At 41.9% G+C, this 12,959-nt stretch overlaps 1 protein-coding gene across 7 annotated transcripts in view; it reads right to left on the reverse strand.

Annotated features, from left to right (window-relative positions):
• The window catches only part of VWA8 (von Willebrand factor A domain containing 8), a 400,893-nt gene that overhangs the window by 132,108 nt on the left and 255,826 nt on the right, over positions 1 to 12,959 (reverse strand). For all 7 annotated transcript variants that reach the window (XM_070800011.1, XM_070800010.1, XM_070800013.1 and 4 more), the window contains exon 36: positions 5,766 to 5,847. In XM_070800011.1, the coding sequence (XP_070656112.1) occupies positions 5,766 to 5,847 (82 nt within the window). The remainder of the gene's footprint in view (positions 1 to 5,765; positions 5,848 to 12,959) is intronic.

The raw sequence follows: 12,959 nt of genomic DNA on the forward strand, positions 1-12,959 counted from the left end.
TTTCCTTGTTAATTTTCTGTTTAGTTGATCTATCCATAGGTGTAAGTGGGGTATTAAAGTCTCCCACTATTATTGTGTTATTGTTAATTTCTCCTTTCATACTTGTTAGCATTTGTCTTACGTACTGTGGTGCTCCCGTGTTGGGTGCATATATATTTATAATTGTTATATCTTCTTCTTGGATTGATCCTTTGATCATTATGTAGTGACCTTCTTTGTCTCTTTTCACAGCCTTTGTTTTAAAGTCTATTTTATCTGATATGAGTATTGCTACTCCTGCTTTCTTTTGGTCCCTATTTGCATGGAAAATCTTTTTCCAGCCCTTCACTTTCAGTCTGTATGTGTCCCCTGTTTTGAGGTGGGTCTCTTGTAGACAACATATGTAGGGGTCTTGTTTTTGTATCCATTCAGCCAGTCTTTGTCTTTTGGTTGGGGCATTCAACCCATTTACGTTTAAGGTAATTACTGATAAGTATGTTCCCGTTGCCATTTACTTTATTGTTTTGGGTTCGAGTTTATACACCGTTTTTGTGTTTCCTGTCTAGAGAATATCCTTTAGTATTTGTTGGAGAGCTGGTTTGGTGGTGCAGAATTCTCTCAGCTTTTGCTTGTCTGAAAAGCTTTTGATTTCTCCTTCATACTTGAATGAGATCCTTGCTGGGTACAATAATCTGGGCTGTAGGTTATTTTCTTTCATCATTTTAAGTATGTCTTGCCATTCCCTCCTGGCTTGAAGAGTTTCTATTGAAAGATCAGCTGTTATCCTTATGGGAATTCCCTTGTGTGTTATTTGTTGTTTTTCCCTTGCTGCTTTTAATATTTGTTCTTTGTGTTTGATCTTTGTTAATTTGATTAATATGTGTCTTGGGGTGTTTCTCCTTGGGTTTATCCTGTTTGGTACTCTCTGGGTTTCTTGGACTTGGGTGATTATTTCCTTCCCCATTTTAGGGAAGTTTTCCACTATTATCTCCTCAAGTATTTTCTCATGGTCTTTCTTTTTGTCTTCTTCTTCTGGAACCCCTATGATTCGAATGTTGTAGCGTTTAATATTGTCCTGGAGGTCTCTGAGATTGTCCTCATTTCTTTTAATTCGTTTTTCTTTTATCCTTTCTGATTCATTTATTTCTACCATTCTATCTTCTAATTCACTAATCCTGTCTTCTGCCTCTGTTATTCTACTATTTGTTGCCTCCAGAGTGTTTTTAATTTCACTTATTGCATTATTCATTATATATTGACTCTTTTTTATTTCTTCTAGGTCCTTGTTAAACCTTTCTTGCATCTTCTCAATCCTTGTCTCCAGGCTATTTATCTGTGATTCCATTTTAGTTTCAAGATTTTGGATCAATTTCACTATCATTATTCGGAATTCTTTATCGGGTAGATTCCCTATCTCTTCCTCTTTTGTTTGGTTTGGTGGGCATTTATCCTGTTCCTTTATCTGCTGAGTATTCTTCTGTCTCTTCATCTTGTTTAAATTGCTGAGTTTGGGGTGTCCTTTCTGTATTCTGGCAGTTTGTGGAGTTCTCTTTATTGTGGTGTTTCCTCGCTGTGTGTGGGTTTGTACAGGTGGCTTGTCAAGGTTTCCTGGTTAGGGAAGCTTGTGTCGGTGTTCTGGTGGGTGGAGCTGTATTTCTTCTCTCTGGAGTGCAATGAAATGTCCAGTAATGAGTTATGAGATGTCTATAGTTTTGGGGTGACTTTGGGCAGCCTGTATCTTGAAGCTCAGGGCTGTGTTCCTTTGTTGCTGGAGAATTTGCTTGGTATGTCTTGCCCTGGAACTTATTGGCCCTTGTGTGGTGCTTGGTTTCAGTGTCGGTATGGAGGCATTTGATGAGCTCCTGTGAATGAATGTTCCTTGGAGTCAGGAGTTCCCTGGAGTCAGGGTTTGGACTTAAGTCTCCTGCTTCCGATTATCGGTCTTATTTTTACAGTAGTTTCAAAACTTCTCCTTCTATACAGCACCATTGATAAAACATCTACATTAAAGATGATAAGTTTCTCTACAGTGGGGGTCACTCAGAGAGGTTCACAGGGTTACATGGAGAAGAGAAGAGGGAGGAGGGAGTTAGAGGTGACCCAAATGAGATGAGGTGAATCAATAGTGGAGAGAGTGGGCTAGCCAGTAGTCACTTCCTTATGTGCACTCCACAACTGGACCACTCAGAGATGTTCACGGGGTTATACAGAGAAGAGAAGAAGGAGGAAAGTAACAGAGGTGGCCAGAAGGATAAAAGGGGGGAATGAAAAGGAGGGAGACAGATCCAGCCAGTAATCAGTTCCCTAAGTGTTCTCCACCGTCTGAAACACACAGAAATTCACAGAGTTGGGTAGAGTAGAGAGGGGTTAGGGAGGAGACACAGGCGACCTGGTGGAGAAAAAGGAGGGTCCAAAGGGAGAGAGAGCAGTCAAGCCAGTAATCTCACTCCCTAGTGAAAAATGGGTCCTGAAGATTGGGTCCTTAAAGGTACAAAATTGGTAACAAATACATAAAAGCAAAAATTAAAAATCTAGAGTAGAGTTTGGAATTTCAAAAGTACGATGTTAAAGAAAAGAAGAAGGAAAAGAAAGAGAGAAAGAACGAACAAACGAAAACAAACAAGGTCGCGAAAATTATAAAGTACAGGTACAAAATTGATAACTAATACCAGAAAGCGAAAATTAAAAATCTAGAGTAGAGTTTGGAATTTCAAAAATACGATGTTAAAGAAAAGAAGAAGGAAAAGAAAGAGAGAAAAAACGAACAAACAAAAACAAACAAGGTCGCGAAAATTGTAAAGAAAGTACAGGTACAAAATTGATAACTAATACCAGAAAGCAAAAATTAAAAATCTAGAGAAGAGTTTGGAATTTCAAAAATATAATGTTAAAAAAAAAAAAAGAAGAAGAAAAATAAAGAGAGAAAACAAACAAACAAATATGAACAATGTCACAAAAATTATAAAGAAAATACAGGTACAAAATTGATATCAAATACCAAAAAGCATAAATTAAAAATCTAGAGTAAAGTTTGGAATTTCAGATATACAATGTTATATAAAAGAAGAAGAGAAAGAAACAGAGAAGAAGAAAAAAAAAAAAAAAAGTCACAGAAATTATATATAAAAAAAAAAAACTATAGGTACAAAATTGATAACATATACCAAAAAGTGAAAATTAAAAATCTAGAGTAGAGTTTGGAATTTCAAAAATACAATGTTAAAGAAAAGAAGAAAAAAACAAAAACAAACAAACAAAAAAAACAAGGTCAAAAAATTATAAAATATATATATATGAAGTTTGCTGAAGAAGAAAAAAAATAGGGTCTTTTTTTTTTTTTTTGCAAAGTAATAGGTTATAAAAGTGAAAATTAAAGGAACAATAGAGGACTTAAAAATTTTTTTTTTAATTAAAAAAAAAAGAAAGAATGATCGTAAAAATAATAAAAATATATCTCGGACTTTTTTTTTTTTTTTTGGGTGTTGTGGGTTCAGTTCATTTTTGGCTAGTTCCTTGGTCAGATTTATATTTCTCAAGATCTATAGGCCCCTTCCTATGTAGTCCGTAGTAACCACAGGGTTTTGATCTATTGCCTGTAGCTTCCAAGGCGTTTCCCTCTGTTATATCTTCTTCTGTTTGCTAGTCTCTTCAGTATCTGGTTTCCGCCCTGACTCAAAGGGCACGGTGGAGGACGCTTTTTTTTTTTTTTTTTTTTTAGGCTTACTTGTTCAGTTGCGCTGTGGGGAGGGAGGGAGGGATGCTGCAAACAAATAACACTGGCGTGGGCTCGCAATGCCTCAGCCACCCTGGGTCTGCCCCTGCTCACGGCGCGTGTAGCCTCCCTGTCCACACTGCTCGGACTCTAGGTTGTTCCGCCGGGAACAATCCGAGGCTGGCCCTGGGCTGCATGCACCTCCCAGGTCCAAGCCGCTCAGGTTCAGGCACTCGGGTAGTCCTCAGAGGCGCAGACTCAGTTGGGCCTGCGTTTTGTGCTCTTCCCAGGTCCGAGCGCCAATTTGCTCTTCCCAGGCGAGCGCCAATGCTGCGACTTATCGCCTCCCCGCCACTCGGTTATCTGGATGTAAAACCGGCGCACCTTCTCAGGCAGATGTTGACCGTCCAGACCCCCAAGAAGTTTTAGTTAGCAAAGAAGCCTGCTTACAATTTTATAGATAATGTCTCTCTGGGGCTGCGATTGCCCCCTTCCGGCTCTGGCTGCCTGTCACCGGAGGGGGAAGGTCTGCAGCCGGCTATCTCTGTTCAGTCCTTTGTTCCGTGCGCGGGCCTGGCGGTCTTAGGTTAGGGCTGGCTTTTCGCGTGGTAGGTATCCCACAGTCTGGTTTGCTAGCCCAAATTATTTCGCTCAGATAGCGCTCAGGGTATTCAGGCCAGATTCTTACTCTCAGTGATGCAGCCCACGCCGCGCCTCCCTGCCCAGCCCCGGTTTGCTAATGGCGGATGCAGGCGTCTGCGCTGCTTCTCTGCTGGGGGAGTTACCGTAGGGCTCACAATCTGCGAGTTTTAAATTGTTTATTTATTTTTCCCCCTGTTATGTTGCCCTCTGTGCTTCCAAAGCTCGGCACAGATTCGGCAGTGAGAAGGTTTCCTGATGTTTGGAAACTTCTCTCTTTTTAAGATTCCCTTCCCGGGACGGAACTCCGTCCCTCCCTCTTTTGTCTCTTTTTTTTTGTTTTTAATATTTTTTCCTACCTCCTTTCGAAGAGTTGGGTTGCTTTTCTGGGTGCCTGATGTCCTCTGCCGGCATTCAGAAGTTGTTTTGTGGAATTTACTCGACGTTTAAATGCTCTTTTGATGAATTTGTGGGGGAGAAAGTGTTCTCCCCGTCCTACTCCTCCGCCATCTTGGCTCCTCCCTGACTTATTTTGTATTGTCATACTGAGCGATGTTCTTGGGAAGCACGGAAGGTGGCTGGGGACAGACACGTGTCGCTGCCCTTGCTCTGAGAGTGGACGGCTCCCCAGGCTCCTCTGCCCGGGACTCCAGTGAGGCTTTAACCACTGTGTTCTGAGGCCGTGGCTGTTTGTAAGGGAGAACATGTGAGGGGCATGTGACATCAATCCATACAGAAGCAGGTGCACACTGAGGTTGAGGAAAAGGGAGAGCAGGCGTGGATGCATCCAGAAAGGGATGGGCTGGAGGTGGGGACACAGGTGTTTTCAAGGAAGAGATGGTATATCATTGGTCCTCTTTTTATATATGCCCTGACTCTAACTAGTTTGAACGCTTTGCTTCCACTGCTGAACAGCAATAAACCACTGGCAATAAATCTATTCCAAATCTCTAGAATCCTTTGACTATTGTATGGCCTTCATGACTGTAGATACACAGTTATATCTATAAAAAAATATATTTAAAAAATGAGATTTAAATTCCTTTGACATATTGAATACATTTACCTCAGAAAATTAATGTATGAAGTCAATAAATATGAAAATTTTTTCAGTGATAAAAATGCTGTTTCAAAAAGTTTTATCATAAGGATAGATTAAAAAAAAAAAAGAAATGAACACTTGAAGGCTGTTAAGACTTAAACCTAGGTAACATTTGAACATTTTTCCAATGTTCAAATAAAAATGGCAGAGCAGCAAGATAAAAACAAACTGTAACTATATATATATATATATATATGAAAGAAAGAAAAAGAGCCTGCTATTTAAGGAAGCAAAAAGCACACATTTATTCAGGGTACTTGGTAAGAATTCACTCTTTTTTTTTTTTTTTTTAATCTGACATAGAAGCTAAGAATGAAAATGAAAATGGATTACCTGGGAATTGGGATGTATCGAAGTCTCTTGGACTGGAGATCGGTAACTTCTATATACCCAGCTGTCTGTGGAGGGGTAACATCTGCAAAGAAGTCAAGACCCAAGCCGAGTGTTAAATTACTGCCTGATATAAAAACAGGACCCAAATAAAGCACAGATGCTGCTTAAAATGGACTGAAATTATCATTCGCCTAGAACAGAACTCTGGGACCCACTTCACAAGGTCCGGGGCTGACCAATTCCAGTCTTGAGGTTAGACGCTCAGTTATGCTTTTGTCAGGAAAACACAGAGACTGTCAGATGGATGTAAGTTACGCTGTGATTCTTTAGCGTCAGAGAATTATCTAAGTTCCTTTCATTTTCTTTGATATTAATAGCTTCCCGAGATGGGTCAGTGTTTTAGCACTTAAGAGTTTATCTGAAAATATTTCATCGCTGGAATTCTTTTTCCCTCCCAGAAACTTACAAGAGTGATGGTATAACACAGTGGAATCAGCACCTACTTGAAACTGGAGTGGCCTGGTAGACAATCCTGGCTTGAAATTTCCTAACTATGATTTACTATGGCCAAGTTAGTTCTCTGAGACCTGCTTTCATCATTTGCCAAATGAGGATAAGAAGAGCATCTGAGAATCATAAACATTATTTGCACACCATTAGTAGTTGCTCCACAGTGGCTGTTATTATTAGGAGCCCTCAAGACAGGAAAAGGCGAGGTGAGGACCGGGGCAGTGGGGCAGGACTCTGGGTCATGAAGAATGTGAAAAGGCGGGGAAGGAGAAGGTAATGTGATATGGGGGCCAGAGTCCCCAGCTCCAATTGTAGTTGTTTCCCCGAAAATTCTGGGAGTTTACTGACTTTCCCCCCAAATCCCCGAGTACCACCATCACCCTCATCATCACCAGTTGGCAGCACTGTGTCAGGAATCCTGCCTGTCTTTTTAGTTTTTCATTAATTGCATGCTATGCTGCTGTGCTCAGGTGCCCAGTCGTGTCTGACTCTCTGCGACCCCGTAGCCTGCCAGGCGCCTCTTCCATGGGATTTTCCAGGCAAGAATACTGGAGTGGGCTGCCATTTCCTACTCCAGGTGATGTTCCTGACCCAGGGATCGAACCCACATCGTGTGCATCTCCTGCTTTGGCAGGTGGATTCTTTACCGCTGCGCCACCTGGGAAGTCCTATTAATCAACTTTTTTTTTTTTTTTTGGCTGCACCACCCAGCACGTGGGATCCCAGTTTCTGACATTGGAAGCTCAGAATCTTAACCATTGGACCGCCAGGGAAGTTCCTGTTTGGGACTTATAGATAGCGTTTTTAATACTGACAACTACAAAGGCCTTGGATTCTTTTTGAGAGATGAGAAAGCGGAGACTTACAGAGGTGGTATAATAATGGACTTGGAGAGTGATAGAAAAAGCCTTCAAAATCGGGCCTTCCTTCTGGCTTTAAAATCTCTGCTCTGCCCACTACTCCACACAGCTTCTACCTGAGCTGATCATAGGGCAACGATTTTAAAATAGCCATATTTTTACAACATCTTGGCCTCCAATGTCTCTTAAAAAAAAAAAAAAAAACCCACAAACCTACAAAGAAACCATACTCTTAAAGATTTTTGTCTGTTTTCTATCTCCTATTACAATTTCTTTTTTTTTTTTCATATTGTAACAAAGTTTTCTCTCTCTACTATGCAAGGTCAGCTATAAGTCCAGCCAACTTTAAAGGTACTTCAAAGATACTTGTTTATGTGTCTACCCTTTTTAAAAAAATTTTAATTTATTTATTTTTAATTGAAGAATAATTGCTTTATAATATTATGTTGGTTTCTGCCATACATCAGTATGAATCAGCCATAGATATACCTATGTCCTCTCCCTATTGAACCCCCCTCCCACCTCCCATTCCCACCCCACCTCCAGGTTGTCACAGAGCCCTGCATTTGGGCTCCCTGTGTCACGCAGCAAATGCTGGGTGACACTGGTCACCTATTTTACATATGGTAATGTACGTTTCAGGGCTACTCTCTCAATTCATCCCACCCTCTCCTTCCCCCACTGTGTCCACAAGTCTTCATGTTTTTGTCTGCATCTCCACTGCCGCTGCTGCTAAGTCACTTCAGTCGTGTCTGACTCTGTTCGACCCCATAGCCGGCAGCCCACCGGGCTCCCCCATCCCTGGGACTCTCCACTGCTGCCCGGCGAACAGGTTCATCAGTACCGTCTTTCTAGATTCCGTATGCATGTGCTAATACACAGTACTTTTCTCTTTCAGACTTACTTCACTCTGTATGACAAGCTTCAGGTTTCACCCACTTCATTAGAATGGACTCAAATGCATCCTTTTTTACAGCTGAGTCATACATATTCCACCGTATATATGTACCACACTTTCTTTACCCATTCATCTGTCAGTGGACATCTAGGTGGCTTCCATGTCCCAGCTACTGTAAGCAGTGCTAAGATGAGCACTGAGCTACATCTGTCTTTTTCAATTATGGTTTCCAGTGTTCTTGCCTGGAGAATCCCAGGGACGGTGGAGCCTGGTGGGCTGCCGTCTATGGGGTCGCACAGAGTCAGACACGACTAAAGCGACTTAGCAGCAGCAGCAGGGAATATGAACAAGAGTGGGATTGTTGGTCACATGGTACTTTTATTCCTAATTTTTTAAGGACTCTCCATACTGTTTTTCATAGTGGCTGAATCAATTTACATTCCCACCAAGAGTGCAATAGGGTTCTCTTCCCCATACCCTCTCCAGGATTTACTGTCTATAGAATTTTTTGATGGTGGCCATTCTGACCAGTGTGAGGTGATACCTCATTGTAGTTTTGATTTGAATTTCTCTAATAATGAGTGATGTTGAGCATCTTTTCATGCGTTTACTAGTCATCTGCATGTCTTCTCTGGAGAACTGTCTGTTTAGGCCTTATGCTCACTTTTTGATGGGGTTATTTTTCTTGTATTGAGCTGCATGGGCTGTTTGTATATTTTGGAGATTGATCCTTTGTCAGTTGTTCCATTTGCTATTATTTTCTCCAATTCTGAGGGTTGTCTTTTCACCTTGTTTACAGTTTCCTACATTGTGCAAAAGCTTTTAAGTTTAATTAGGTCCCATTTGTTGCTTTTTGTTTTTATTTCCATTACTCTAGCAGGTGGGTCATAGAGGATCTTGCTGTGATTTATGTCAAAGAGTGTTCTGTCTATGCTTCCCTCTAGGAGTTTTACATCTAGGTCTTTAATCCATTTTGAGTTTATCTGTGTGTGTGGTGTTTGGAAATGTTCTAATTTCATTCTTTTACATGTAGTTGTCCAGTTTTCCCAGCATCACTTATTGAAGATATTCTCTTTTCTCCATTATCTCATTAACATTTCTGATTAGAATGAGAAACCTAGAATGTCCACATTGAATTTGTCCAATGTAGTTTACAAAAGAATAAGAAGCTTGGCATTTGAATTTCCTGTTCGCAACTGAGGTTTTCAAGACGGCCACCTGACAACCTCAACATCTCTCTTATTTATTCAAAAAACATGGGTGAGCATCTCTACATGAAGCACTGAGGAAGAGGGGAAAAAGACGCGTGTGGTTCTTGACTTGTCTGAGGAGCCCACAGCATAAAGAAGAAAGTGCCCTTTTTTCTTTTCTTTGAAAAATAGAGGGGTGGGATGGGGTGGGAGGTGGGAAGGAGGTTCAAGTGGAAGGGGACACATGTATACCTATGGCTGATTCATGTTGATGTATGGCAGAAACCAACACAATATTGTAATGTGATTACCCTCCAATTAAATAAAAGCAAAAAAAAAAAATCATTGTGAGCCTTTAGGAACTTGGGAAGGATTCCAGGATGGGAAGCATAGCCCTGTGGTCCTGTGTGAGCTGCGCATCTAGGCAAGAAGTGGTCCTAGGGGGCATACAGGGGCAGGAGGAAAGGAAGGTAGTGTCCAGGGACAGCAGGGGGTAAAGAAAGCCAGTTACTGTGGTAACCGGACCACCTGGCTGAATTGGCCATCCCCAGATGGCCATTCGTATACAGCCAATATGCTTACCGTAAGTCATGCACTGCTGGGCACTGGAAACGCTGCCTGGGATATAAGGTCAGTCTTGGCCAAAGTTTTGCACCATATATCATTTTTGACAGATCCTCCCTCTAGGACCTAACTGAAGTGGGTTGAATTATTCATAGACCCTGGGTTCTTTGCCAAAAATGACCAGCTACTGAAGTGGTTGGGATGACTAGCTCTGCCTAGCTAATCAGTGCGTTTGGCCTGCCACTTACACGCTCTCTTCCATAAGAAGTAGCAGGAAGCTGCGCCACCACCACCGCTGCCTTTGGGCTTCCCACGAAAACAAAGTAAGCCAACTTATTTTAAATATCGTTTTTCCTACAGCCTTTTTTTTCTTCCCCCACTGTGCAAGTTAATTCCATGGCATAAAGAGGATGAGAAAATCCAATAGTGGCTCTGTCTGTTTCAGTGAGGAGAAAGCAAGAATGTTATTCTTCATGCTAAAAAGTATTTTCATGCATCAGAAAAGGCAATTAGTGGCTGAAAAGGACTTTAAGGGTGGTGGTAGGTTGCTTCCCAGGTAGCACTAGTGGTAAAGAACCTGCCTGCCAATGTAAGAGACATAACAGATGCTGGTTCGCTGGGTCAGAAAGATCCCAATCCCCTGGAGGAGGGCATGGCAACCCACTCCAGTATTCTTGCCTAGACAATCCCAGGGACAGAGGAGCCTGGCAGGTACGGTCCATAGGGTCCCAAAGACTTGGACACGACTGATGTGACTTAGCACAGTGATGGTGGTAATGGTAAGGCTTGAAAAAAAATCAGAAGTGAAGTCTTCGGATTTGAAAATAAATCCATGTAGAATATATGACTGAATTAAGGAAGTAAAAACCATGGCCAGATTTCCCTCCAAACTTAGCCAAATCCTTGTCTATCCATTTTAAATGTTTGAACACTGTAGAGAGGATGGAGGTTAAGTAAATTTCCATTACATTTGTAATCCAGGTGGATTTAGAAGAGAGGTATAAATTACATTTAGGGATTAGTTCCCTAACGATTAAAGGGAAGTCCTTGCCACAGTGTTCAGAGCACAGTTCCCATGAACAGTGGGGACAGCTTGGAGGCACAGCATCAAGGTTCAGAGGGGGTAGAAAAACTGTCAGGCAAAATAACCAAGAGCATTTTCAGAAGGAAGATGAAATTATATAAAAAATTCACTCCTTCGAGCAATGTAATTTGATGTATATGTGCTCCCTACTGTACTAGGTTTCAAGAACTTCTGTGTTCACAGATTCAAAGATTGATGTGTGCCCTGTAATTGGGGTGATACCAAATCTTTGAATTTATTCAAAGTTCAAACAACGGCATGTTGCTTTCAATCAAGAGTCATTACTTTGTGTTTAAAGAGCTGAAGCCTATGATTTAAAGGGGTGGGGGAAGCTAACATATAACTAGAGGAAAAACGATTGGAAGAAAGAACTAAATGCCCCCCCCCAGCCCCCGCCAATCTGCATCAACCACGAGTTACACCCTCTTTGTCAAAGCCACCAGGAGAGTAGCCTTTACAGCTTCTACTGATTTATTTAATAAAAGGCTTATTCACATGTGTTCCTGACTAATCAGGTGCCTGGACTGTATTTACTTGAAAAAATTAGTTTGAATTATCATCAGAGACCTAAAGGCTCACAGATTGAAGAGTCAAACAGGCTGAAAGAAAAAATCATCAGCCCCAATTCACGCCTCTCATACCTCACTTTCTACTACCAGAGATACTTTCAACTTTATAAACCTGTTTCTTTGGTGTTCACCTTTATCCTTCTGGTACTGTCTTGATGTTTTACTTTTAGGCATTATTCATCAACTTCCCATCATGTAGGATGAGAGTTTAACTCTTTTTCACACACCCCTTTCCCCTGCCTGGGCGTCCCTGGTGGCTCAGTGGTAAAGAATCTACTTGCCAGTGTAGGAGACCCAGGTTTGATCCCTGGGTCAGGAAGGTCCCCTGGGGAAGGAAATGGCAACCCACTCCAGTATTCTTGCCTAGAGAATCCCATGGACAGAGGAGCCTGGTGGGCGGGCTACAGTCCATGGGGTCACAAAAGAATCTGACACAACTCACTGACTACACAAAACTTCCCTTGCCTAACACCCCATTTCCTATCCCCCAATGTATTTATGTGATACCTTGATGCCCTTTGAGTCTTCATATATATATGAAGGTCCGTATTGTCAGAGCCATGGTTTTTCCAGTAGTCATGTATGGCTGTGAGAGTTGGACCATAAAGAAGGCTGAGTGCCAATGAACTGATGCTTTTGAACTGTGGTGTTGGAGAAGACTCTTGAGAGTCCCTTGGACAGCAAAGAGATCAAGCCAGTCCATCCTAAAGGAAATCAACCCTGAATATTCACTGGAAGGACTGATGCTGAAGCTGAAACTCCAATACTTTGGCCACCTGATATGAAGAACCGACTCACTGGAAAAGACCCTGATGCTGGGAAAGATTGAAAGCAGGAAGAGAAGGGGGTGACAGAGTATCAAATGAGTAGATGGCATCATCGATTCAATGAACATGAGTTTGAGCAGATTCCGGGACATAGTGAAGGACAGCCTGGCGTGATGCAGTTCAGGGGGTCATAAAGAGTCAGACACGAGTGAATGACTAAACAACAACAACAACAACAATCTCTATGGAACTCCCATTCATGTGCATTTTTTCCCCTCTGGTTAACCTGTCTTACATCAATTTAATTATCAGGCCAATCAAAAAACCTGAAGGGAAGAAGGGAAAAATTTCCCACCCCCACACCAAACTCTAGTCAGGCTTTTCTGAATCCTCCTCTCAGTTAGGTACACACTTTTGGCCTTCTATGTTCATCTAAGCATTGTCCAGTTTCAGCAAGAATAAAGTTCAGCTAGCTTAACCAGAAACCTCAACCTGGATATCTGGCAGAGTTCCTGATCCTCTGCTGCTGCTGCTGCTTCTAAGTCGCTTCAGTCGTGTCCGACTCTGTACGACCCCATAGACGGCAGCCCACCAGGCTCCTTCGTCCCTGGGATTCTCCAGGCAAGAACACTGGAGTGGGTTGCCATTTCCTTCTCCAACGCATGAAAGTGAAAAGTGAAAGTGAAGTCGCTCAGTCATGTCCGACTCTTAGCGACCCCACAGACTGCAGCCTACTAGGCTCCTCCGTCCAT

This window comes from Bos indicus, chromosome 12, assembly GCF_029378745.1.
Source record: "Bos indicus isolate NIAB-ARS_2022 breed Sahiwal x Tharparkar chromosome 12, NIAB-ARS_B.indTharparkar_mat_pri_1.0, whole genome shotgun sequence".
Classification (NCBI taxonomy): Eukaryota; Metazoa; Chordata; class Mammalia; order Artiodactyla; family Bovidae; genus Bos; species Bos indicus.